This window comes from Heliangelus exortis, chromosome 1, assembly GCF_036169615.1.
Source record: "Heliangelus exortis chromosome 1, bHelExo1.hap1, whole genome shotgun sequence".
NCBI classification, from domain to species: domain Eukaryota; kingdom Metazoa; phylum Chordata; class Aves; order Apodiformes; family Trochilidae; genus Heliangelus; species Heliangelus exortis.
In genome coordinates, this window is record NC_092422.1 from 60,323,938 (window position 1) to 60,350,808 (window position 26,871).

Genomic DNA, 26,871 nt, shown 5'->3' on the forward strand with positions numbered 1-26,871 from the left:
GATACTAAAAAAAAAATAAAAATAAAAATAGGAGCATAACTCTTAAATGTACAGAAATTTAGGTATTAGAACTCCCACTGTGAAAGGCACGTACCAATGGGGGCAGACACAATCATTCTTGGCTGTGGGCAAATGGAAGCAACACCGTGTGCTCCCTGCTGGCCAGGGTGAAGTCAAAGGAGCACAAACCTCCCTGCTTTGCTGCTTCTGGACAGCATTGCCATTTGTAAGTGAAGTCTCATCCATATCTGGACTCTTCTGGTTCTCTGCAGAGGCACCGAGATGTTACTGAAGGAGTCCAGCTTTTAGGGGAAGACACTGCTGTGGCTTTCACTACACTTGTGGATTGGGGTTTCCTTTCAGTTCTCCTCCAAGCTGCTGCTGATGCTTTTGAAGGTAGACACTTATGGTCATGGAAAGCTGTCCAGCAAGCCCATTTTTCCCATGGGAAATCAAACTTTTGAAAAGAAGTGATTTTCCATGGAAAAAACTACACTTTCTAAAGTAATCTCAGGAAGTTCAATTTAAAAGACTTTCTGATGTCTTTGAGAACCCTTCTTTTATTAAGTGAAAAATGGCAATTTTCCCCATGGAACCCCCCTCATCTGTTTTTTCAAGCTTTCTTGATTCTCTTTGTTTTTTAATATACGTTCCATTGCTGCAGTTTCTTGATGTCAGAATTTCTCAGTGTTTATTTTGATGATAAGTCAAGATAAGGCTTCTTTCTTCCAACACTGAAAAGTTCTATCTAGTTCACAAGAGTTCTGTAATTTCAACTCCAATTATTGCTTTATAAATTTTGTCATCCTACACTGGTGACAGCCACTAACCACAGCAGAAAAATAACAGCTATAGTAACATATTTTGCTTAAGATCATCTTGCATTAGGTATAATGTCACTTTCAAATGGTGACTTCATTTTAACTTTTTAAATTAATATATGATCTTTAGCACTCTTCCTATAAGGAATTTATTACTATTTGCACATTTTGCTGTCTTACACAAATAATAAAATATTATAACTCTAGGCTTTGAATTTATTTATGAGGAAAAACAACTAGACCAAAAACCCAGGGAAGTTATCTATCTGTCTTTGCTCAAGCAACTAGCAATTTAGTAGTAAATCACTTATAGCTGTGATAATATATTTTCACTTAATGCCAGTAAAATGTTGACTGACAATATTTCAGAGTGACTGCATTATAATCTCTTCATACAATGTCCTAGCTAGGTAACTGTTGCACTTTTTTTGCTACATATATTTTCATTTGTAAATATTTTTTTACTTACACAGAATATAGTTCTGGGTGGAAAGAATGGGATCTGAGTGTGTCTTTTGGAAAACACTCCATGATCTAATCCAATGTCTATGATAATAACAGAAAAGAGCACCTCCCATGGGATGCTGCTGCTCTGAGAAACAACTTAAAGAATTGTGCAGTGGCATTTCATTCCCAATTCTTCCTTTGCTTCTGATAAAATGCCTCTTCCTATTCTTTGCAGAATACCCTGCTTCACACTGCTTTTCCTTTGGCTACCAGTTTCTTTAATTATCTTCAGCATGGGACAGGTCTGCAGTGGAATCAACGTAGTTGAAGGCTTCCTTGTTTGTGAAAGTTGAGCTCAAGCTCAGACTGCGTCGCGGATTCACGGGTGCGAGTTCGTTTAGTACAATATTGTCACTTTTTACAAGGGTTGCTTTGTCCATGTGTTCTCTACTGTACCTGGCAACAACAGCATCAAGGAAGTCCAGCTTGGGTGGCAAAGTCCCACTCTCGAATAAGTACTTGGCTAAGTAGGAGACTATAATGTTAGTAAAGAAGGAGGTAAGCATAGCAAGTGTTTTAAAGGGGAATCGCTGGACATAGATATTATTTTCATCTTGGTACCAGCCAGGATAGAAGATCAAGGGCTGAAGGTAGAGGTATGGTTCTCCTCCTGTTATTCTGAGGACAAGGCCAAATAAATATCCTGCAATGGCACCGTAGGTGTTGGTTCCTTTAATGAACAACACACACAGGAGCTGGGGGAATATGATGATATAAACAAGGTCAGAGCTGAGATACCACAGGCCATACACTGATGAAGCCAGCAGTGCCATGGCTGTCGCTGATGCTCCAAACACAAAAACAGTGATTCTCATGACCCACACGATCTCCCTGTCTGAAGCCTGCAAAAAAAAAAAAAAAAAAAAAAAGGCAGTGTTAGATGGTGTTTTTTCATGGTAATGAATGTGTGCCTGCATTTATGAGCACGGCCTATGTAAGATACCACATCGTAATAGGAAATTTTGCACAACACATTCAATAATATTTGCAAACTAATAGCTCTATCTCAAGGACAGTTTAAGAAAAACACACAGGGTCATGGTTGCCATTCCTAAAGTTGCTAATCTTTGAGCATAAGGAAAAGTTTGATAATACATCAAAAAACAGCAGCAGAGTATTATAAATAACATAAACATAAGCACAGTATGGGTCAACCAGAAAAAATTATCAAAGTCAGAATTTCTTCTTCTCCATGTGCTAAAAACTCCAACTCAGTAGCCCATTCTGCTGTCAAATGATTTTTTGATATATCACTAATTTATAAATGTGTCTCATTTTGTTACAGATTTAAGTAGAACTTATGGTTGCAGCAGTAATTAGGAGCTGTTGGGATAAACTACAGTGCCATTGGAACTCTTGCAAGCTGCCTCCGAGCCAGCTTTTTCACTTCTGTCATCAGTCACAACCATAAATATTTTTATGACTTTCCGTTTATTGTTAGGAATGAAATGCTATACTTTTTCTACTCATAGGCAAGAATGTGAAAGAGGTGTTTCATTATGAAATTACAGTCTATGCATTTCCTAGTTAAGGTCTAAATGTAAAAATGAAAAATACAGTCTCACGTTTTGCCGAAAGGAAAGCTGGTAAATGTTCCGAGCAAACATAGAACTTGCTGATAAAATGGAAGAGTCAGCTGAGGACATCACAGCAGCAGAGACAGCACCAAGGCCAAAGAATGAGATGTAGACTGGGCAAAGGTACTGGAGCACGATTGGCAAAATCATATCTGCTTCTTTTCTAGCCATGGGGTCAGTGGCACCGTAGGCAGTCTCATTCCAGGCTGCAATACGGACACCGATACATTATTTGTAACAAAAGTATTCATCAATTACAGCATCCCTTGACTTCATGTGCAGTGAGTTATTCATAGTGACACCATTTTCATTCACATTCAATGACCAAGCTGTTGTTAGGGATAGACTAATGGCATTCCAGAGAGGCAGTGTCCCTCTGGTTTCTGTTAGGCTCATCAGCCTTCCTTCTCTCTATGCTAAGTCTGATCACAGCCTCTGATTATCTGGTAGGAGTTTTAATTTTAAACTTTTACATCACTCATAAATGTAATTTTCCTCAACAAAACAAGTCTGGGATCCATGTTAGTTTCTCATCTGCTTAATTGCTCTCTTGGATTACAGGCTCAGAGCTCAAAGCCAGGTGTTAAACATCTCTAACAAACATTTCTAACAGTTAATCTACATGGTCAGTGTGACAGGATCACTCTCACAATGGAAAGAGCTTTACAAGGATGTTTTGGTCAAGACAAGAAATTCTTGTTAAATTACTATAATCCATATGTGGCTATTTTGCAGTCTTTACTGTCATGACCATATAAAAGTACCATAATTTAGCTCTAACATTAAACTGAAATATTAAATCTGCAAATGCCTACAACATGCAAAATGAATAAAGCTCAGCCACTGAAGCAGGCACATAATTTTCCTAGGTGAAACATTCTATAATATTATTTTTCAGTTTAGCTTCCTGTTGAAAAAAAGCAATAAGTTGATTAATGAAGTCACCTGGCTAGGTTATATCTAACATAAGCTTTGCAGGCTTTTCACAGTTATTGTTCTACTCATTTTATAGTTGTCCTATTAATTTTTAATTACTTACCTGTAGATGCTCCAATGGCACCAATGAGTATTGCAGGAAGAGCCATCACAAGACAGCCAAAAGCAGCCAGAATTGACAGAACTTGAGCGTATGTGGCAGAAGAGGAGGAAAGAACTCGCTGGAAATACGCTTGCCATGGGATTCCTCCTAATGTCTGCAAACACAGTGGACAGCATCTCATCACTGGAAGATAAAACTGGACTTTTTTTTCTGTTGCCATATAGAGAGCATGTAGAAGCATCACTTAAATGCCACATCATTGCTCTTTCATTTAGTTATTGAGCATCAGTCAGTGAGTAATAGCTGTAGCTTTCATTCTCATAAGTAATGTTAAACCTTTGTGAGTCCACTTAAATCCCACTCCTTTAGACAAGTTATTCCTTTGTCCAGTTGGCAAAACCACTTTGCACTTACATAGTCTCTGTAACCCCTATGTATTGTGAGCTGCTTAAATACTTCATAAAGCCTTAGGAAAAGTTATGTAATCCTATCGTCATATTTCATATTTGGACCATTTGGCCTCCAGTACCCTCTCCATGCCAAAACTGGATTAGACTCTGGTAAGATTTAAAAGCAAGGTTTATTTTCCTTTATGAATGCCTGTGGACATCAAAACAAGGCAACACATTCTGTATACATTGAACTCAAGAATCTGAAAAATTATTCCCCCACTCTCTTAATAAGATACCAAAAGAAATTAAAGACAAAGTATTAAGCCAAAGGTTTCTTTTATAATGGCAATCTTTTTTTTTTCTTTTTTCTTTCCTTTTTTTCCCAGTATGTAACAGTGAAGATCCTGATTAGACTTAAAACAATGCCTGTAAAATGCAACACAAAAGAGCATTATCAGAGACTAAAAAGCCAAACACTAAAAATTCTGTCTTGAGAGCAGGATTTGAATTGTCTCTACTAAGTAAAAAAGACTGAACAGCATAGAAAGGAAACAAAGCAAATTGCTCACAAAATTTGGACAACACAGTTCTGCACACCAAATAAGGCAGGAGGAATTTGGAGCAAATAGTGTGTATACAGGTGTTTCATACATCATTCATGCACACATAGGGACCAAGTGAATGTTTCAAAGGCAACTCTGATTTTGACTTGCTATTTATGACTGTTTTCCCTTGCAGCCTTAACAATGTTCCTTTAACAAAGCTTTCCAAGCCTGTGTAAATTCCTTGAGCTGTAATGAAATAACAAGATGAAAAGAAAATGTGTCACGATTTGGCAAGATCAGAGATTTGCTTTGGTCATCAGCAGAAATGAAACCGTCAGGATTAGAACACAGGATACAGTCAGTTGAGCTAATGTCACGGTTTGGTTTTCTGGGAATCTCTAAAATATTTCAGCTGGATAAACCAGTGTATTTTCATGGCTCAATTACCAGAAAACTCTGAAGATTTCTGATTGAGATTATTAAAAAAAAAATCAAAGGAGCCCCAAAGTACAACATGATAATGAAAACAGTGTAGACTTGCTCAGAGACACTGAGAATGGAAAATGTTAGCATGTGTTGCTAGATCTTCTAATGGAAAGTACTTAATAACCACCAATCCCATGTGTAATACATGGGTATTAAATAACGAAACCCCTCAGTTCATTCTGGCATGTGTGCACATATGAATTCATCCATCCATCTCTGCAAAGCTTTTTCTACATCACCTCCACCTAAGGCATATTTAATCATTTGTGTAACGTATTTATGGGCTCTGAAATATATAAATTCCTCTGCCAAGAATGACATCAGTTAAGTATCAGCCGCATAATTTTAATTAACTTTAGCGTAAGTCAATTCTTTCAGCCTGATGATATTTAAATTGCATTCCTGGCAATACTGACTTTGACAGCTGTGCTACAATATCCTACGGATATTTCACCAAAATCACTCACATCTTAAGCAGGAGTCAAGAGAGTAAAATTTTTCAGATTGCTGGAAACTCTTAACTAGACTGTCTATTATTTTCTGTTGTCACAGTGTGAGAGCTTAAATGCTTCTTTCCTTCATACAAGACACCACTTACCAGTAAAAGGAAATTGTCCAGCCATGTGTAAACGTCAAGTGAGTTGATGGAGCCAAGCCAAGGTGCCTGGTGCACCTGGTGCACAGCTGTGATCCCGATGTCTGTCACTGCAGGGTGGGACATGGCAAAAGGTACGCTGATCCACTGCAACCAGAGAGTAAGGAGGCATTGTAAACATGTCAGATTTTAACAGTAATGCTGATCTGGTTTTCTTCTTCTTGAATGCAATAGAGGAAGAGTCAAGCTGCTGAGCCGATTTTCAGAAAAGTCAGGTTACGTGCTGGTGGAAAACCTCTGGAATTCAGAGAGCTTGGTAGTGGGTAGCTTACCTTTGTTCTGGAGAATGAGTATGAGCAGAGAATTAATCACTGTAAATCACAAAATCAGGAGGAAAGACACATTTATATACCTTCGTTTTATTTTCCTTCTACTCCATATATATTATTTACACTTTTTTCCGGGACACACCATAGAGAAACACCTATATATAAAATTATGTGCAATAGCACCAGGATTTGCCAGTATCACAAACATGCCTGAAAGCTTGGGAATCCATTTTTAAGTGAACACAAAGTTCTATTGTGACAAGAGAGGGATGCTGGTGATGAATCTCCATCTCTATTGCTCCAGAACACTCAGTAGCCAAGTGTTATGGCCCTTTTCTACTTTGAGGGCAATTTTATTCTGGGCTTTTGAGTATTTTCAGTCTCTCAATTGAGAAACCCTTCCCTGAGACAGTTTTGACCAGAAGGTTAATTTCTTTTATCACCTGAATTGTTGTACCAACTCATTTTGCGATGACATCAATCACTCTCTGTAAGAACCTCAGTAGCTCCTACTGAGATGAAAACCAGTTTTCCTAACCAGAGTGGAAAATCTGTTGTTTTGAATGGAGGACAAATAAAACCAAGGCTAGCAGAAGTAAAGCAGTAACTGGGACTTTATGTTGGGACTTGGAGCTTGAGAGTGGAAGTAAGAGGTAGCTAGAAGGCCCTGGACCCATACAATTGGAAAACAGAAGAAAATAAAATAAAAGGATTTCTACATGGTGGCATAATAATGCAGCTGACATGAAGAGTCCATAAATGGTGTGGATACAGTGCAGGATCAGGGAAAGGCTCACTGAGCAAGATAAAGATCTGAAAATTGCAGATGTGGGTACAGGACAGTGAGGAGGTACTGGAGAGAAACTACATGGGCTTGTAAAGAGAAAACCAGGAAAGTATGTGGAGTGGTGTGGGTTGAGGTTATCAAAAGCTAAGGAAGAATCTGTGGCTCAATCAAGGAGCCAGGGTAGGGAAGAGAAGTGATTACAACCAACCATTTCCTCTTGGGTAAGGAGCAGGAGAAGAAACATCAGAGGAATAAGCAGTAAAGCTCTGTGTGAGTGGGAATTAAAACTGCTCAAGAGACAGGAGAGGAAGCCGAAATACCCAGGCCTGTGACACCTTCTACTATGACACCTACAGTGAAAGTGTCCCATCTCATCTGAAACCACCTCACCTGGAGCAGGACCATTTGACCAGATAGCATCGCTATCTGAGGCTTCCAGCTCCACTGATGACTCTCAAGGTTACAGATATGGATTATTCAACATGACATTACTGCTGTTGATTTTAAATTAGATGTTACATAAAAAGCCCAACCTGAATTTAACCCCCCCCCACCTCTTAAATTTAGAAGACTGCTATATAACCTTCATTTGCTTTCCCTTCCCTGTCAGGTTCATCCTGCCTTTAATACTGGATCACATGTTGTTGTTCCCACAGGATTGGGGTCTTCAGCAGTGCATGAGTTGTTCTTATTGGAAAAGCATTACTGTATTTTGAGTTATCTACAATTTTGGTATTTTTTTTGTAATGCACACCATCTTTAGAAACTGAATGGTTCACAAATATTCACATGCATGCTAAGGAAGGAGACAGTGATTTTCCACACTGTCCAGGTGAAGAAGTAGGGTATAAGAGAAGATCTGGAGTAACTTGTCATTTGAGGTGGCCAGCTGGAACTTAGATATGCTTTTTCAGGGTGTTTAGCACCATTCCCATGAAGTCAGTTACAGTGGGGAATGCTTAGCACTTCTGCAAATAAGGCTGTAGGATGCCACAGAGCAAGGACACACAGAGGACTGGTTAGCGACCACCTGTGTGAACTCTGGCTGAAGCAATTTCCCCAGAGCTGCACAGAACTCTGATGAAAGCAGAGAAACAAATTTGGGTCCCCAAGGTGCCATTCAATTCCTTCACCTTGAGCCACCCCATTTATTTCATCCTGTCTCAGTTCTCTGGACACCTGTGACTATCTATTACTGCCACTGGCAAACAAAGACCGCAGCTTCTTTGATTGCACCCCTGTGATCTGAGCCCTGATGCATTAATGTTTTTCAGAGTAAGGATGAAAAACCAGCAGTAAATAAAAGTCTACCCCTAGTATATCATGGATAGATGATGAAGGGGTATTCATATCACCATATTCAAATAGCAAGGTCACCTGGTGAGACTCCCCATACTACGGTCTACAAGGACAGGGGAGGGAAATGATGGAAAACTCAAGAAGGTGACTTGAAGCAGGAGGTTAACTAAGCTGTGTGACAATGTGACAGCTACAGGACAGAGAAGAAGGACAATATCAGTCCTGCAGGTCAAATGCCAGTGTTTCTGGACTGCTCTACTTACTGCTTCCAGTGCCTGTGCCCCAGTTCCATGGAGAGTGAGGGAAGGAGTCAGGTCTGGTCCCACCCCGAGTTACGTGTGTACTTTGCAGGAAAATTACAAGAGACTTTACACTATCAGAGTGCTTGGAAAAGAAGCCAAAGGTCTGGGTCCCTTGGTCAGCCCTGTTGTCAAAGCAGGGGCTATACATTGATGTAAACACAGACTCTTTTAAAGTCAGGGCTCTGTGACTGGAGTTATTCCTTCGCCACACTTTCAGTAAAGACATAGTTCCAAAACCTAAGGTGAGCAATAGGTCTCAGTGATAATCACAACGCTCAGGGTAAAATCCTCAGCAAAGAAAGGAAAAAAAGCCAAACTTACCAGTCCCAGGAAGATGCAGAAGAGCTGAACTACATCGGTGTAGGCTACAGAATAAAGCCCACCCACAAGTGTGTACATAGTTGCAATCAGAGCGGAAACAATGACTGAAATGTTGACATTAACATCAATGATCACACTTATAGTGGCACCTGTGGGGAAAAACCAAAGCACCGTGTTAGTGTCTTTCTGTGATGAAAAGGCTCACCTTTGTTAATTTACATATACAGCTGCTGGTCTGACACTTATCAACAAGTGTAAAGATAATCTTTCCTCCATCTTTTGCACATCCCTTTTGCAACTTTGAAGGAGTGGGAAAAGGAAGGGTTCTGTTGGTCTCAAGTTTAGTATCTGTTGTTTTATATGCTCTGATGAAGTGCAGGAGGGAAGGGCACCAACATCCTTGTCTTGGATTCCTTACGCTGTGGAAGGACCACACTCTCCTGTTTTGCCTGGGGAAAAGCAGCCACACACAAATAGCTGAAGCCTCCCTGGGTGAGTTGCAGCTGCATGGGAACAAATGTATCATTGCAGCAAAGGCTGTGCCCAGGGGAGGTCAGATGCAACACCCTTTTTTATCTCAGTCTCTGAGCTAGGCCCCTTTCACCAAGGAAGAAACAGTGGAGGAGGCATCAGCTATAGAGACAATTGTCCACTGACTGTTCTGAAGTGCCCTTGAATTGCTTACACAGGACAAAGGTGGGTTTCTCTGCAAACTGGAGAATCTACCCTCCATTGCTGACCCAGAAACCAAGAATTTTTCCAAGCACCATCAAGCAGATTTCATTTGTAGAAAACAAACCACAACGTTGAGCTGATCGGTCAATTTCCATCAAATAGCTCACAGAATCAGAGTATCTGAGACTGAGAGTCATCTCTAGAGATTATGTAGTCCAAATCCCTACTCAAGATGACACTGCTGCTTCTCCATAAATCTAGGCTGACTCCTCCTAATCCCCTTCTTAACCTTAATTTGTTTGGGAGCAGTTTCCAGTAAAGGAGCATTTGCTCCATCACCTTCCCAGGGACTCGGGTGAAGATGAGCAGCCTTTAGAAGGAAACCTTTCCCTCCAACAGCCCAGCCAAGTAAGAAATCATGAGAAAGATCAAGAAGTGAAGAGTACTGGGATTACATATTCATCAGGGAGGAGAGGTGTACAAACCAGGAGGTAAAAAATAAACAAGGTTCAGAACAGTTAAAATCAAAGCCCTCGGTGATCTTTATAGTCGTCAACAGTCTTTAATTGTCAGCTGCTAATATAAACCTATCAGAAAGGTATTCACATCACTCGCTTTGAAATATCACAGATTAGCTTGTCCTCAATCAAAAAAAAGTATATTCCAAATACTCAGTGCTCTTCCAGTTATTCAGTTCCTATCACCTCAGCGTGTAGTTTGTTCTGAGCCCTTTAAGGGTTTTGTGGTGAAATTCTGGTAAACAAGCTCCCCATTGCTTTGCAGTTCATCAGAGCACAGTTGGAGAGTACCTTCAGAGTTTGTTTTCTGTTTAAAATAGCTTGTGCTAGAAAGCATTACCACATACATGGGCACTATGAGTATGATTAGCCTGTAAAAGTCAACTACTGGTGCTTCAACTCGAGGGCTTTCTCAGTCCTTGAAGGGATTGCTAAATTCAGGCCTGAAATATAATTAAAAACCCTGGAAACTGATTTTTTTTTCAGGACTGGAAGAGTAGTTGGGTGATTTTCTATTCAGTCATAGTTCCATTAATTCTCTGAATCCTTTCTTGAATCTGAAGGATTTTCTTCGTTTTGTCAAGTAGAAAGCCATTTAGAGTTGAATAATGACTTCAATTTATTGATCAGCACCTCTTTTGCTCCTATTATTTGTGTAACAGAAAGCTCTGCATATATAGATCTCTTATATGCAAAGGGTTGGTTTGTTTAGGTGCACTAATAATAATGTTTCATATCTTTAAGGGAAATTTTGACTTGCTTCTGTGATCACAGTGGTACACAAGAGAAGTGCTGGCTTAGTCTGGACATAAAAGGGACACTTGGAATCACTGATGTTACCTTCACAGGTAAAGGAAATTTGTTGCTAAACCTTTTCATGCTTTTGAACAGGGACAACTCAAAGGTACCTGAAAATGAATTAATATCTTGACTGTGTTTCCGTGACCAAAATAATTAATAAGGTACCATTACCAGCTTTAATTCCTAGTTAGCACGGGTCTGAGAAATGTAAGTCTCGGAATGGTTTGACCAGGATAGTTACCATTTGAAGCCAGTAATTCAATGTGTTTCTGATTTTCTTACTCCTTCCTAACTGTGATAAATTAATGTATATACTGCTTATTCCTTACCTAAGGCAGAGAAGATGGCAGCAGCCCAGAACATTTCTCCCATTAAAGCCGGAATAAACAGCAGCCCTCCCATCCTTTTTCCATAAAGCTGCTGAAATGGGTCTAGCATCGTCACATAGCCTTTGGATCGCATGGGTTTTGCAAAGAAAAGGCCACCTAGAAAGAAAAGTAGGATAAGACACCAGCTTCTGTGGAGAAATGCAGAGCCACTGAGGAGTAAAACATTGATTGTCAGTTAAAGGTACAAAAATATAAGTGTTACTGTTTCGTTTTTGTTTCTTTAAAGAAAAAAAGTGCAGTTAAAATATCCTCTAAGATCTCAAATACTTTCTGGAAAAAAAAAGAGCATAACTCAGGAAAGATAAAAAAGACCATCTATGGAAACCTGTGTAGATGTGGCCTGCATTGTGGCTATAATTAAGTAGGTATCTGCCTCTGCTTAAATGCAATGTATAATGTACAATAGGAAAATTACTCAGTTCCCAATAAAATCTACTGTACGGTGTTTGGTGACTGTTAGATTCCTCATGACAAGGTATGTAATGTATTCATTGTGTTGTACACAAGATTTTCCAAATTTCTATGTATTGTCTTATATCACTTATATTCATATATTCATATATCACTTATATTTCTTCATTTCATTAAGTTCCCTGATCAGAAGGTACTGACTTACCAATCACAATTTATTTATAATGCTCATCTTAATGCTGTCTTTAGGCAGGTTGTTTGGATGCTGGAACCCTTCAGCATTTTTTTTACTCTTGGATTGGTCATGGATCCTAATCCTATTCTACCTATTATGTCATAAATTCAATAGACAGCTAAAAGAAGAAAAGAAGACTCATTGGTATTGTAATCTATTGCAATGTTCAAACATCTATCAAAGGAAATAAAGGATATTCTAACCTTTAAATACAAATTCCTTGAAAAATCTCTGGTGTGAAGCACAGAACGGAACTAACAAGGAGATGATACCAATCTTAAATCCTTCCAGCCTTGAGCAATAATAAAAATTTCTTTTAGGCTTGTATTTTAAATTCTGAATTAATTTTTTTAGAAGGAGAATCAGGTCGTCCACCAAACATGCTTGTACAGATCACATCTATAGAAATGCTTTTCTCTCTGTGCTGTGAAGAGTATTATGTTATCACATGATATGGACTTCTTTTCTCTGCAGTGGCCATTATAATTTCTAAAGAATTCATAAATTCATAAATGCATAAATTCATAAAAACATTTGGATCAATCAAAAGAGTTGGAAATGAGGGGAGAGGCTAACTCAACACATTCTGGATTGTTATTAATTTGTGTGAATTGCACAGAGAATGAGTAAGAAAGATGCTTGTGACTATCCTCCTATTGACTGTTTTATGACATTCATAAAGCCATGGACCATGACCTCATAATGACATCAACTGCTGTCCAGGCAGACATCTACTGCTGTTTTCCTTACAGGAAATAGAAGTGCTCTCAGGGATGGGAATTACTTCTGGAACTGGAACTGGCCTGCATGTTCCAGAGAGGAGCACCTACCATGGGGATGTTTTTTGTTCTGGGAAGAGAAGTGAACAAGAATAGACCAAGGGAAAACATTTCCATGGGAAAAGAAGAGTCAGGAGGGAAACCAAGCTGTATGGGAAGAAATAAAAGGGGCAAGGAGACCTGGATAAGCAACCAAAGAAAAAAAAAAAGAACAGACTAGGTGGGAGGACCACAAGAAAAGACTTAGAATAGATTGAGAGGTCAATTATTATTAGGAAAGCTGATACATCAGTCATATTAATGTAAGATGAAAAACACGATGTCTTTTTTGTTGCCTCAGATCTGTTCACAAACTCTAAGAAAGCAGTTGGCAACTTTATGGTATATTCATAACAGCTCACAGGGGAATGCTTTGTTGTAACTGCTCCACATCACCAAGACATGGTGAGAATTTTTTTTTACTATTATTTTAAAGAAAATTAAGGAAATTCTGAGACTAAATTTCAGGAATTAGGGGCCACTGCATTAAAAATTAGAATGCTGTCTGTGTTTTACACTCTGACTCTGACTACAGCAGGATAGTGAATCTGCATTTTGACACGTGATTTGGAATTTTGTACCACATTTAACAGAATACTTGCTCCAATTTTAAGGAAAGGTTCTATTACAGACTTCCTACAAAAAATCAGACAAGTTACTTAGACTCTTGGGAAAGATCTGCAAGGTATAAACACTTCTGTAATATGAAAGGTTATTTGCCATTCTTGAATTCCAAGATATATATGGGGCCTGAGACTATCATGTTTCAGATCATATATACACTTAAGAGAAAACCTGAATAAATAAAACTTAGTATATTTTATTAAAAAAATAATAATCCCACAGCAAAACCTTTCTTATTGTGACCTCCATAGATCACTATGGTTGTAATAATCAAATAGGTCCTGCAGAGGCATTAAGAAGGCTTAAGATATTAAACTATTAAAAGTGATTTTCTGTTTGCTTTTTAATAGCCAAAGCTAACAGCAAAAGGGATCCAGTTTACCTCAGTATCCTTTTATAAGACAGCAGTTTTTTCATTTCAGAGGCCTGACTTGTCATCAGAACTGTTTAAAATAAGAGAACATTAGCTTTAATTCTTTGCTTACCTAAAACCAGACTAAGAGAATATCCAATAGGTGCCTGAGCCCAAGCTAAACCATAGCCTGGGACATACACGGCTTCTGCTGTCCCATTGATGTAACCTCCTCCAACCCACGTGGCTGAAAGAAAAGAGGTGAAAAAGTCTTTAGTGTACACAAAGAAAGAAAACTTCCTATGCTGTGGAATGCAAATATCATCACGAAACACTGGTATTTTATACTGCATGTACTGTACAAGTGCCAGGCGTGGCATCCTTCTGTAACAGTCTTAATTAAAGAAACTTAGAACCTATTCATATAAAAAAAAGAAGTCAGATGGACTGAGACAAACCATGTCTCAAAAACAAAAGTCTAAGCTTCTGTATAGTCAGTGAAGACATGAGGGCTGAGCCCCTCACTACCTGCTTACAACAGATGAAGCACATCATTAACCAGTATAATTTTCTTTGCTTTAGTGCAAATGAAGGAGGGAGGCAAGGGGGGATCTCAAGAAGAACAAAAACCATACAATGATAAAGTCATCCCACTTAAATTGAACAAGAGTTCAAATGAATGCATTTACTAGGGCATTCATAAAAAAATGGCCCTTAGAAATTGCTAAATTTTAAATTGTGGCTATACAAAGCACATTTAGTCAACTCTGATGTTCCTAATTGCTTTTTCCATACAGGTCTGTGGCAGTTTTGTGTTTCCATTAAATTTCTAAACTTTGGCTAATTTCTTTTTCTGCTTCCTGAATATATATTGCAGAAGTGAATTGCACGATCTACAATATTACTGATTTTAACTCTCTTAAAAACATCAATGCTTTTAATACAAGAACCTCAGACCCTTTGTGGATTGATTCTCTGGTTTGAAGGGAAGTTTCTACATTTGAGAACTTGGGACTTACAGCATGTATGATAGAAAATCTCCAAAACAGAAATTGTAATTTTATCTGCAAAAAAAATTTTAGCAAATTATACAATAAAAGTTCACCCCTTCCTGCTTGCAGATTCCATGGTCTTGATGTTCTATAATGTCTAATGAATAAGTTTTATGAATCTGAGTCTAATTTCAACAAGGACAGGCATTTCATTACAAGCACCATATTTTTTAATGCTATTTTGATTTGTCTCAGAAGCCTTTGCCTTCTCGTATTAGAGTATTTTGGGCTTTCTGTGTAAAAAATTCACAATTGTAAGAAATTTATTTTCCTGAAGCATTCTTGAGAATTTTCCCAGCAGCCACCATCACACAAGAAAATTTGTTTCTGTTTAAGACAAAAAATTGGAGATAAACACAAATGAAGAAAAAATAATTAAAATTCCTAAAGAAATTTAATAAAAATCAAATGACCACTCTTTCCCATCTAACTGTGATATCTCTCAATAATAATAACCAGAGGTTATTTTTTTTAAGCTAGATCTGTAATTACACCATAGATTTAGAATCAAAAATCTCTTGCAATCAGAGAAGTACAATTGTGCCCCTTTCATCATTCTGAAGCACAAAAATGGACCATTCGTTTGCTGAAGATAGTATAATGGGCTTGTATGAGGGATGTGCATACAGAGAAAGTCTGCAACAAAAGAAGTGATCCAAGAAACTCTGTTTTTAGGTATTTAGATCCATTGATTGCTTCAGAGACAAGACATGAAACAAAAGATGCCCTGGTAGGACCACATGGAGAAGTTAGGTGAACACCGATCCTTGATGGGAAGAGAACAGATACAGAATCTACATTAAAAAGTTGTCAGAAATTAGGGATTTTGTGCCTCTTGACAGTGTGAACTAATGTAAGTGGCAATATGATACTTTGGTTACCAGAGTCCTAGAGTCAGAATGGCTTGGGTTGAAAGGCACCTCAAAGATCATGTGGTTCCCACCTCCCTGCATAGGCAGGGACACCTCCTGTTAGATCAGAGTGGTTAAATTCCTGTCTAACCTGGCCTTGAACACTTCCAGGGATGGGGCAGCAACAATGTCCCTGGGCAACCTGTGCCAGTGTCTCATCACCCTCACACTAAAGAATTTCTTCCTAATGCCCAACCTAAATCTACCTTCTTCCAGTTTAAAGCCATTAACCCTTGTCCTGTCACTATACGCCCTTGTGAAAAGTCCCTCCCTTTCCTGTGGTCTCTCTTTATATACTGGAAGGTCACTATAAGTTCTCCTCAGAGCCTTCTCTCCAGGCTGAACACCAGCTCTCTCAGCCTGTCCTTAAAGGAGAGGTGCCCCAGCCCTCTGATCATCTTCGTGGCCCTCCTCTGGACTTGCTCCAGTAGCTCCATGTTCTTCCTGTGGTGGGAGCTCCAGAACTGGACCCATTGTGGGGTCCTATGAGGGTGGAGCAGAGGTGCATGCTGGCCATATTTACTTTGATGCAGCCCAGGATGCAACTGGCTTCTTGGGCTGCAAGCGCACACTGCCCATACATGTTGAGCTTCTTATCAACCAACACCCCCACGTCCTTTTCCTCAGGGGTGGTCTCAATCCATTTTCCACCCATCTTGTATTTATGCTTGGGATTGCCCTGACCCAGGTGCAGGACCTTGCACGTGGCCTTGCTGAACTTCATGAGGTTCACACAGGCCCACCTCTCAAGCTTATCAAGATCCCTCTGGATGGCATCCCTTCTCTCCAGCATGTCCACCACACACCACTCAGCTTTGTGCCATCAGCAAAGGTGCTGAGTGTGCATTCAATCCCACTGTCCATGTCCCAGCAAAGATGTTAAACAATATTTGTCTGATAAGGGACCCCTGAGGGACATCTCGACCCAGACATTGAAGCACTGACTGCTGAGTCCATGGCTACCTGTGAATTGCATGAGGTTTAACAAGGCCAAATGCCAGGTCTTGCACCTGGGTTATAACAACCCCATGGTAAGCTACAGACATGGGGAAGTGTGGTTAGAGAGCTGTGAGTTGGAAAGGGACCTGGAGGTATTGGTTGACAATCGACTTAATATGAGTCAGCAGTGTGTGCAGGTGGCCAAGAAGGCCAATGGCATCCTGGCTTGTGTTAGGAACACTGTGGCCAGCAGGAATAGGGAGGTGACCATCCCTCTGTACTCAGCTCTGGTGAGGCTGCATCTTGAGTCCTGTGTTCTGTTCTGGGCACCTCACTACAGGAGGGACACAGAAGCGCTGGAGCGTGTCCAGAGAAGGGCAACAAAGGTCATGAAGGGCCTGGAGCACACACAAGTCCTGTGGGGAGGAGCTGAGGGAGCTGGGGGTGTTTGGTCTGGAGAAGAGGAGGCTGAGAGGAGACCTCATCACTCTCTTCAGCCACCTCAAGGGAGGTTGGAGAGGGGATGGAAACAGCCTCTGCTCCTTAGGGAACTGTGATAGGATCAGAGGGAATGGATGGAAGCTGCACCAGGGGAGGTTTAGGCTGGATGTTAGGAAGTAGTTTTTTCACTGAGAGGGTTGTCAGGCATTGGAATGGCCTGGCCAGGGCAGTGGTGGAGTCACCAACCCTGGTGGTGTTTAAAAGGCATTTGGGCCTGGTCCTTAAGGTCATGGTTTAGTAGTTAGATTATGGTGTTGGCCAAATGTTGGACTGGATGATCTTGAAGGTTTCATCCAACCTAAAACATTCTGTGATTCTGTGATTCCATTTGTTGCCTGTTACGTCTCGAGGAGCATAGACTTATGGAATAGGTTGTAAAGACCTGAATGCAGCAACAAAAGTAAACATTTAGAAAGAGAATTATATTTGCCTCCTTCACTGAGAAAAGCATGAGCTTGACAGTACCCATTTCCAGATGGGGAGTAATATCCCATAGTCAGGGAGAGATGTCCAGCATTGCTGCAGTTGTGGTGCAAAGAGACTTTGATGGCCAGCATCAATTTGGTTGGGGTTGCTACTGAGGTATCAAGTGTTCTCTGAGTGGCACTTGAATGCTATGTCTACCTACCTTATTTTCACCTGGAGAGGAGCAGGTCACTTCCCTTCCATTTGATGTTGCAGGGCCAATCTCCTTCCCCTGGCTGGGGATAGACACAATGTCCTACAGACAGGTATCTGCTGGGCAGGGTGTCATGAAGGCCTGAACACTGATTTGCAATTTTATTCCTCAATTTCTGGAATAGGCATTGCAAAATAGCTACTGAATAAGTCTTCTGTGCACGTGACTGTTCTGGATCATCTGCCAAGTAACCCAGAGCTCTGGAAAGGTGATATATATGGCTTTTTTTTGAGGGGGTGGATGGGTAGTCAGCACATACACTGACATCAGTAAACACATTAGAAAAGAAATAATGGGATATGATAGGATGGGATTTCAACCTTAGATATTAATTTTCTGATCCTCAGTTTGCTAAGCCACAATTTAAAGTTAGCTTAATACCATTTCAGGTTATATTATTATTATTATTTTCTAGATCAGGTAAAGGAATATAAAATTTAATAGTCTGTGGAAATACACCCATGTGGTAATCTATTTTAATCCTTTCTTTTCTTGCTGTCTGAAGGACCAAAAAAATCAGCAAATACTAATACTGATCTAAAATATGCACCCTAAAAATGATCAGACAAATACTGAGGACATGGAGAGCAATTCTGCCCCTGCTTCATATGAGGAACACAAAAATTAATCTCACAGTTCTTCTTACATGCTAATAAACATTAGAATATCAGATCTTTTTGGCACTTCTTTGTGAATAATCCCTTGTCTCACCATTCAAATTATTGCATCAACACATCAAGTTCTGTAAAATGAAAATCCTGACCTAAGGATTACAAAAACAGTATCTTGTAATATGTTTTATTGTTTGTTTGGCTTTTTTTTTTTTCTTCTTGTGGAAAGATGCATAGCTCCATTCAACTAAAATTAAAAAATGGCATCAATAGATGCCATTGTCAGGTTTGCAAGCATTTGATGATACAATCTCAAACATTTCCTTTGGGATTTAAACTCAAGCATCGAAATCAAAATGGACTCAAGTTTGTCTCAGACAACACTTCTTAAGAATTTTACCCACAAATTAAGGAATTCTCTTATTTAATGAGACACTTTAACCATACTGTGCAAAAAGAATACAGCAATTAAAAGCGTGTCAGCTATGGTACAATGTTATTCCATTTTAATATGAATTGCTGTGCTCCATCCCCAATTCAAGCTTCTCACTCTTTCTATTTTGATAATTGCAGGCACACTCAGGCTTCAACAGGCTTTGTGTTTAGGCATTTTGGCAGCTCACTGATAAAGCTGCTTCTTCAGGATCACACTATACATCCAAATACATCCACTGCCATTATTCATTGGTAGCACATTTGCCTTAAGGCTTTTAAATGCCATTTAGAAAATGAACTATATTTACTCAGGAATCTTGACTCCACCACTATAAAGTCACAATGCTTATGCTCTGGATTTGATTTTAAATTTATAGTGTGCGTTCTGTCATCCCTCCCAATAAAGAGCCTTTGAATCTGCTACTGGTTTTTTTTCTTTTCTTTTCTTTTTAGCCAGTACTGATGGAAGAAGGCAGTGTTTATGTCAGGCAAGAAAGACAGAATTAGGCCTTATCCCATAACCCAAAGTACTAAATGTCCATAGTAACAACAACTTTTCTGGACATCTTTGACATTTTCTTGTGTTTTTCTTTTATGGAAAAATTTCCTTTCTATGCTTTGCTTTTTAATTCATATTTAAACAATTAAAGCTGTAAAATATAAAGACTATGTTGGAATAGACATGTGTCTGGCTGCACAGTTATGAGGTGCAAAATCTTCATCTATCATTTTTTAAGAGGCAAATAATGTCCTTGAATAATGTGACCATTTAGTAAAAATTATTATGAATTTTGATCAGCTTACTTTCACTATTATTCTGTTATGGCTTTACAAACTAAGTATCCCAATCACCTTTGTCAAGACAAAACTCGAACCAACTCCCAATTCAGTAGACTCGTGCCCACATCTAACTTCGTCTGACAGGCGTTATTCTCCGAAACAGAAAGTGTAATTTTCTTGCCACCTCAAGCTTTAATTGCCATATTTATGGAAGGCAGAGGTGAGAAAATATGTGAGCCATGATATAAAAGCCATGAGTGTTTTAGCTGAGCAAAGGCTTAAGACTCAGCTCGACGCTCTACCGCAGAGACAATATACTACGCCATCTCTAGAGCTTGCATGAAAAATGGGATAAGAATACATGGGTGTGAATTGTTCTGGTTATACAAATTGCCTACAATATAGGAAGCCCCAGTTCAAGTCATCTCCACTTCAGCTGGTATGAAAAATATTCCTGCAATACAGGATAAAAGAGACCAGAATCTCTGCCTTCTTCCACGACCAAAGGCGTTTGTCGTGACTGCTTGCGCAGGGAGTGTCTTTTTTGATCTCCACTGCCCCAGTCAAATGATTATATTTATGTGGCAAGCAATATCTCTGCAAAATATGTTGGTTTCAGGGCACTTGAAAATATTTCATTTAGCAGAAACCAGTCAAACCAGCTCTTGCAATGAGCACAATCTTGTCATATCTAATGCTTCAGTAGCCAATGTATACATGATACAGTAAATTATAGCAAAGTGTGAAAACTAAAACATCTGCTTGTATTAAAATGTCATTGGTTTTACAAACATTTTTTAATCTATTTTCCAATTTTTTTTCTTTCAGTGAGCAAAATTCCCCTGTAAGGGGATGGGAACATCTCTTGATAAAAGAACACAGAATTTTGGTCCAAGTTTTTATGCATCTATTCCTTATATATAATTGTGAAACCAAAATCAAGAAAAACAGTAAAGCATAAATATAAGCTGATAAATCCGATATGATAACTAAAAGGGCTCTGTCTGAATAGGATTTAGACTAAATTAAAAGAAAATTAAAATGAAGCATGCTTAAAAATTAAAATTCTTGAATAAAAATTATGGGCCAATTCTCTCTTCTTATAATGTACTTCTGCTCTTATCCCATACGTTAACTTTAAAACTTGTGAGCTTGGACTATACTGTGAATATCTTGTTCATCCAGATACGACACCTGATTTTACATCTCTGGGAGTCAAACAGCACTGCTTGCAAAATTAATTAACAACTCTTCATTCACCCAGACTTTTCCAACTGATATTAATATTCACAGAAATGTGTCATTTTGTTAAACTGCTGCAAAAGCTAAAAGAATCTACAAAGTAAGTTTGCTGAAATCAGTGAAATTCCAAGTTTGGATTTATGCCATTTTTCTTTTAGAAGCTTATTCTGAATTGATGCTACATTCCTCCCCACATCTTTTTGCATATAAACTTTGTCTTGCTCAGATCTAACAAAAATAACTCACCAATTTGGGTGATTTTAACAATAACAACAGCTATTTAAAAAATTAATTTCTTATTAACCTTTATAAATTCTGTCCTTCCATCCCAAACATATCTGATATACAGATGAGTATTAAAGAAATTAATAAGAATTATAATATATTCCTCCAGCATGATTTCATGATTTAAAGATATATATTTGCTGTTTTTATGTAGCTGCTACATCTGGCAATTCGATAAGCAATGTTAGCAGCAACCAGAAAAGAAGTATACATATTTTCTCCATTTTGCATTATTCATCATGCAGACTACACTGCTTCATTCAGATGGAAAACTGACAAGTTATATGTTGATTAGGAAAAAAAAAAAAAATGTGCATTTTACATACCAGTCATTGTAAATCCACCAACCAGCAAGCCAATGTCTCTTCCACCGACTATGATGGCTTCGCTGCGATCCCCTTCGCTGCTGGTATTCTTGGTTTTCCAAGCAGCCCATATCCCCACTGCCAGGATAGCCAGGTAGAACACAATTATGGCCACCAGCCCCTCCACATGGAAAGCCATGTTGAAGTCCCGATGGTTTCCTTGGTCGCTATTTCATTAAGACCTCTGGAGAGAACATAACAATAAAGTCTGTTTTTAACACACCTCGTAAGATGCTTTCTAGAATCAAAGAAAGCTCAGATAGCAGTTAAAGAGCCTATTCTGGTGAATTTATGAAACGAGGGTTTCTGATGCAATTTGAATAAAGTTTATATGCCGATTAAAGTGCCTGTGGAGCAACAACCAACGAACTGCAACCTGTGATTACACTGGGAAATGAAAGCTGTGCAGTTCTTAGAAACCACTTAGTGAGCACTGAATTCTTTTAGTGGCACCAACTCCTCGGTGCCTTGGAACTCTTCAGTCGAGAAATAGTTTGGTACATGGAATAGGAAAGAGGATCTTGGTCATGTGAGCTTTTACAAAAGTCTCTATTTAGTTAAAAAAAACAAGCCATAAAACTGTTTTAAGTAATGTAAGAACTACAGATAAGTAATAGTTACAGCACTGAAGCACGTCTTTTGAATCCTTGTGTTGGAATGCTGAGTCTTTCCCCACTTCTATCATCTCCCCTCTTTAAAAATCGGACCTTTTATTTTTATTTTAGAGGTTTTTTTTTCCTTTTTGCAACACTTCACTGTCCATCATTAAAAGTATCGATCTATTCTCGTGCACAACCCGAGAAGTTAAAGGAAAGCTTAAAAGCTGTCGAACGGCAGAAATTTTAAGCTATAGGGTAGCTGCGGGGGCAAACTCCCGGGAGACATCCAGAAGCAGCAGCTACCCCATTCCCAGCATATTCCCTCAGCCTCCCTCTCAGACCTCTCCCCGCCGCTCCGCCATCCCGGCCAGACCCGTCCGCGCTCCCGACGGCTCCGTGGGAACCCTGCGCCGAGCCTTGCGCGGAGCCAGCCCTACCTCCCGCGCAACCCCCCGCGCAGCTGAGGCGCTCCGCATCCCGCGGTGGCTCCGCTCTTTCCCTGCGCCCCCGGCGGGGCTCCTGGCCCGCACTCCCACCTCCGCCTTCCTCCCACCGCCCCCCGCCGCCCTGCCCCGTCGGGGAGCAGCCCCCGCCGCCCACCTGCGCTCCGCCGCCGCCGCGCTGCCCGGCGCTCCCCGGGGCACGGCCGCCCATCCCGCGGGGCGGTGTCGGGGCTGATCCGCGGGGGAGTTTGCCCCCGCCCGGGGTGTTCCCGCTTCGGGGGGAGGCGGGAGGGGAGAGGGTTGCAAGGCAGGATGGTCTCTTCCCTTTTCCCCGTCGTCTCCCCACACCCTCCCCCTCCCGCTGTGGCGGCTGTACAGCGAGTGCTGAGGCTGCGACGGGGGGCTCGTGGATTAAAAAAGAGGAAAATCCCTTTATAAAGGAGGAGGGTTGAGTGAGGTGAGAGGACCGTGTCCGTCAGAGCTAGGGGGGAGGAAAGGGGGAAAGACGTCAGAGTGCCAGGGGACGTTGGGGGAGAAGTGAGGATGACTCAAGGGAGAGGGATTGTCGTGTCATGGCAGGGAAGCAGGGTAAGGCATTGAAACTGGGGTGAGAAAACGACAGGGAATGAAGGGGAGAAAGGAAGGAACGGGATTGTGCCAAACCCATGGGAAAGAGGAAGAAAGAGATGCTCAAGAGAGACATGCTGAAAGGATGGCTGGAGGAAGGGGAGAGAGCAGAGGTAAGGAGAGAGAAAGTGAGCTGCCTGCTCTCATTGCCCTCCCTGGCACCCTCCCCACAACGCCTGTGGGCCTAGAGTTGGGCAAGCACCAAAGAAAGGCATGGCTGTCTGGGGCTGGCCAGAACCATTTTTCCCCACTGCTCCCTTACAAACCTTGCAGCTGTGTTTTCCAGCTGCAAAACAGCTCGTTCTTGGGGTGTCTCCCTTTTTGCCATCTCTCTTACACACCTCACCTGCAGAGCTCCTCTAACACCAGCATTCCCATGAAAGGGACTCTTCCCCTCTGTTGCTGAATGATGCTTGACAACAAGCTAAGTACTAAGAATAAGGGTACATGTGCAAAAAGGACCCTCACGTGCTTTTGCCCCAGGTGTTGGAAAGGGAAGACCATGCTGAGCTGTAGCAGTCACTGTCACCTCTCGAGAGACTGGTGGCAGGTGGCATGATCTTCTAGCATGCAGGATAGAAAAGTAGAAATAAAAAGCCCACTGGAGTACGAGACTGAGATTGGTAAAATAATTAAAGCAAAAAGTGTGAAATCATCTTAGACTCAAGAGGAAAGCCACAATGTTGGAAGACTCAGAAATGGAGAGGAGAAAGGTGGCCAGTCAGCAAAGTTGAACCCATTGAAAGGAAGGACCCAAGGGCTGGCACTTGCCTGCTGGTTTTCCATCAGTCTGGCCAGCAGAGCAGCTTTGGTTGCCTGCTCATGCCCTGCTGAGTGTATCATGCCAAGTGGCTTGCTAGCCCCAGACATTGATTACGTACACTATGTGCAATAAATTATGATTGCATGCTCAAAAATTGCGTGCATAATACTGCTTTCCAGTCCCTGGACTTGGTTGAAGAAGCCCAAACAAAGGTGGCCAAAGAATTAAAGGTTAGAAATGTTACTATTTTTGTCAGCCAGTCTCATGGGTTTTTGAGTGATGATACTAATGCAACTTTTGCCTTGGGTGTCTGCAGTAAAAGTCTGCTCCCTGTAAAAGGTAGCAGACACATTTTAGACACGGGGGCATTGAGGCATGTTCTGAACTAAAATCCTGTCATGAGTAAACACAATACAAATAATAAATATCTCAGAGAGCCTGGAAACAATGTTGGGGGTGTCTCAATTAGGAATAAATAAACAAGTTTCAGCAACTAAAATGTCACAGAAAATGCTTGGATACTAAAATGGATGCAAAATTAAATTGACAGAAAGTTTTAATTACATTATAGTCTCTTTTTTTCTCTCTTAATACAGAGAAAGAAGTCATGAAAACACAAGAGTAGGAAAAAATCTAGGAAAAAGTGTTTCCCAAGGTCTGTCCTAGGCACATTCAAAGAATGCTAATCACTGTGAAAAAAAAAAAAAAAACATCTTTCTTTAGGTTGAATCCCAGCTTCAGTGTTTGATGAAGACTGTGACAAATGCCTGTTGTCCTTCGTAGGCCTAATTAATGACACTGGAGTGAGGAAACAGATTTATTTTCATTTCTAGAAATTTATTAAGCCTAAATTATTTACATTTTAATGAAGTTCAATTATGATGAATCCTGAAAATTTACTGTTTTTTATTTGTGTAGCATCTTTTGGCAAATTTTGTCTTTCTGATACTCAGGAACGGTTTGCAACTTTCCACCCAATGAATCAACTGAACTGGCCAAGCTGTACCTTACACTTGTATCTACTGTTTTTATGTAACCACAAATATGTTAAATCATACATGCCCTCATGAGATGCTAATTTAAAGTATAGATTTCTTGAGCCAATAGAGCTTTGGGTTTAGAAGCTCCCTTGGCCTGGATGTAACTGGGAAAGGCTGAGCCAATTAATTTTGGTGAGGTGAGGATTTCAGTTGATTTAATAATTTCCTACCCCTTCTTTGCCAGTCCATTACTATTCTGGGTAGTTTTCTGGTGCTTTCTCTTGGGAATGGACTCTGCTACGCTGGATCCATATGTGCATTCTGTCAGCTCCATCCCAACAGCATCCGTGAACCACAGCCAAACACAAAGCTCGCATCTCATGGTATCTGAGGGTCTGTGCATATCAGCACCAGTAAATTTTATGGCTCTTGGGGAGAGATGGTGCCAGAGATACTAACTGCAACTGCAAAGCAGACTCTATACTAGACTTGACCACATTTCCAAAGATAATTACTTCTGTTATCAAAATGCTTAGAACTGAGGTAATCTTTTCCAGGAAGAAAGGCAGTCCATTGGCAGTTGTGGCTTCTAAAACAGTCGCTCTTGGTTTGAACACCATTTTCCTTTTTTAAAGAACATAGCTTGAAAACATGCTGTTTGAAAAATAAATCTTAAAATTCAGTTTTCATTTTTAAGAACATTGTCACAGAAGCCTGAGTTTACTCACTTGGAACCATGGTCAAGTTCTTCTGTCCTCGATGGTAGTTCATGGCTGCCTATCCCTAGAGACTGCCTCTGCCTCTTTCAAAGATTTCCCTCTGAGCAGTGACAGCAGTTGACATGATAAACCCCATAGTGGGGGAGTCCAAAGCTGACAGGTAGGGTGGGCCCATAGAAGATCCCTTACTATTCTTTCATTTTAGGTTAAAAGTTAGACAAATCAGTATAAAACACTAACAAGGAATCTGATGCATACTTGTACCTTGGTAAAGAAAGTCTTGCAAATCACTCTGCATCTTCACTCTCTCCAGAGCTTCCAAGGTTTCATTCTGCACTGGGCTATCCAGCTCTTGGTTTTACCTCACAGGCTTTATGAAACACTGATGAAGGGCCAGATTTTACTTTAATTAGACACAGTGCAAACCTGGAACAATTCAAAGTAAGATATTGAATGCACTTGAGTACTCATTTCCGCTAACTGGAACTGGCCTCAAGTCAGTATTCTTTCAAATACTAAAATGAATATTTATTTCAGTGACATTCAACTCCTTTGAATATTTCTATGGAGACTTCTTGCAGAGGCAAAGATACCTATCAAGGAGCAGAAGACTAAAGGTAGAGATTCCAAACTCAGATTGTTTGACAACACAGTTTTTCATCCTAAATTACATGGCTTAACTTTAGCTTTTGCTTTTCTGATGAGTCCTTGTTATGCAGCTATATCTGGTACTATTTCCTCCTTAATTTCCTTACACAGCAGTTGAGGAATGTTTTGTGGAAACAGTAGAAGTTAGTTTGAATGTACAATATCTGTCAGTATTCTAAGCAAAGGTGTTACAATATTTCCAAAGATTTCTCTAGCTTACATATAGTTATTTGAACTCTCTCTTGGAAACAGTAAAGAATTTTGCATTTTAAACCTAAGTCCATCACTGAGACTTTGCTTAGGAAAGGGTCACCCTGGGAGTTGATGAAAATAAAAACATTTGTTTAGGGCCAGTTAGGCTAAACTGGCCCCCAGTTCCTTTTCTTCGTGCTTGCTGATAGTTGGTCTTCCAGAGGCATCTGAACAATAGGACATGTGAGGGACAGAAGCTGAAGCCTAAGCCCTGTAA

The 26,871-nt window shown here is 40.2% G+C and overlaps 1 protein-coding gene across 1 annotated transcript; it reads right to left on the reverse strand.

Moving 5' to 3' along the window:
- Nucleotides 1-650: 650 nt before the first annotated feature.
- Nucleotides 651-23,059, reverse strand: SLC5A7 (solute carrier family 5 member 7). The gene is made up of 9 exons (XM_071744599.1): nucleotides 22,823-23,059; nucleotides 21,585-21,807; nucleotides 13,957-14,070; nucleotides 11,324-11,479; nucleotides 9,001-9,149; nucleotides 5,966-6,109; nucleotides 3,945-4,098; nucleotides 2,894-3,111; nucleotides 651-2,170 (listed from the first exon to the last, which is right to left on the reverse strand). Exons 2-9 carry the CDS (start codon nucleotides 21,760-21,762, stop codon nucleotides 1,547-1,549), a joined length of 1,737 nt encoding a protein of 578 aa, XP_071600700.1. The 5' UTR covers nucleotides 21,763-21,807; nucleotides 22,823-23,059; the 3' UTR covers nucleotides 651-1,546.
- Between the last annotated feature and the right edge of the window lie 3,812 nt (nucleotides 23,060-26,871).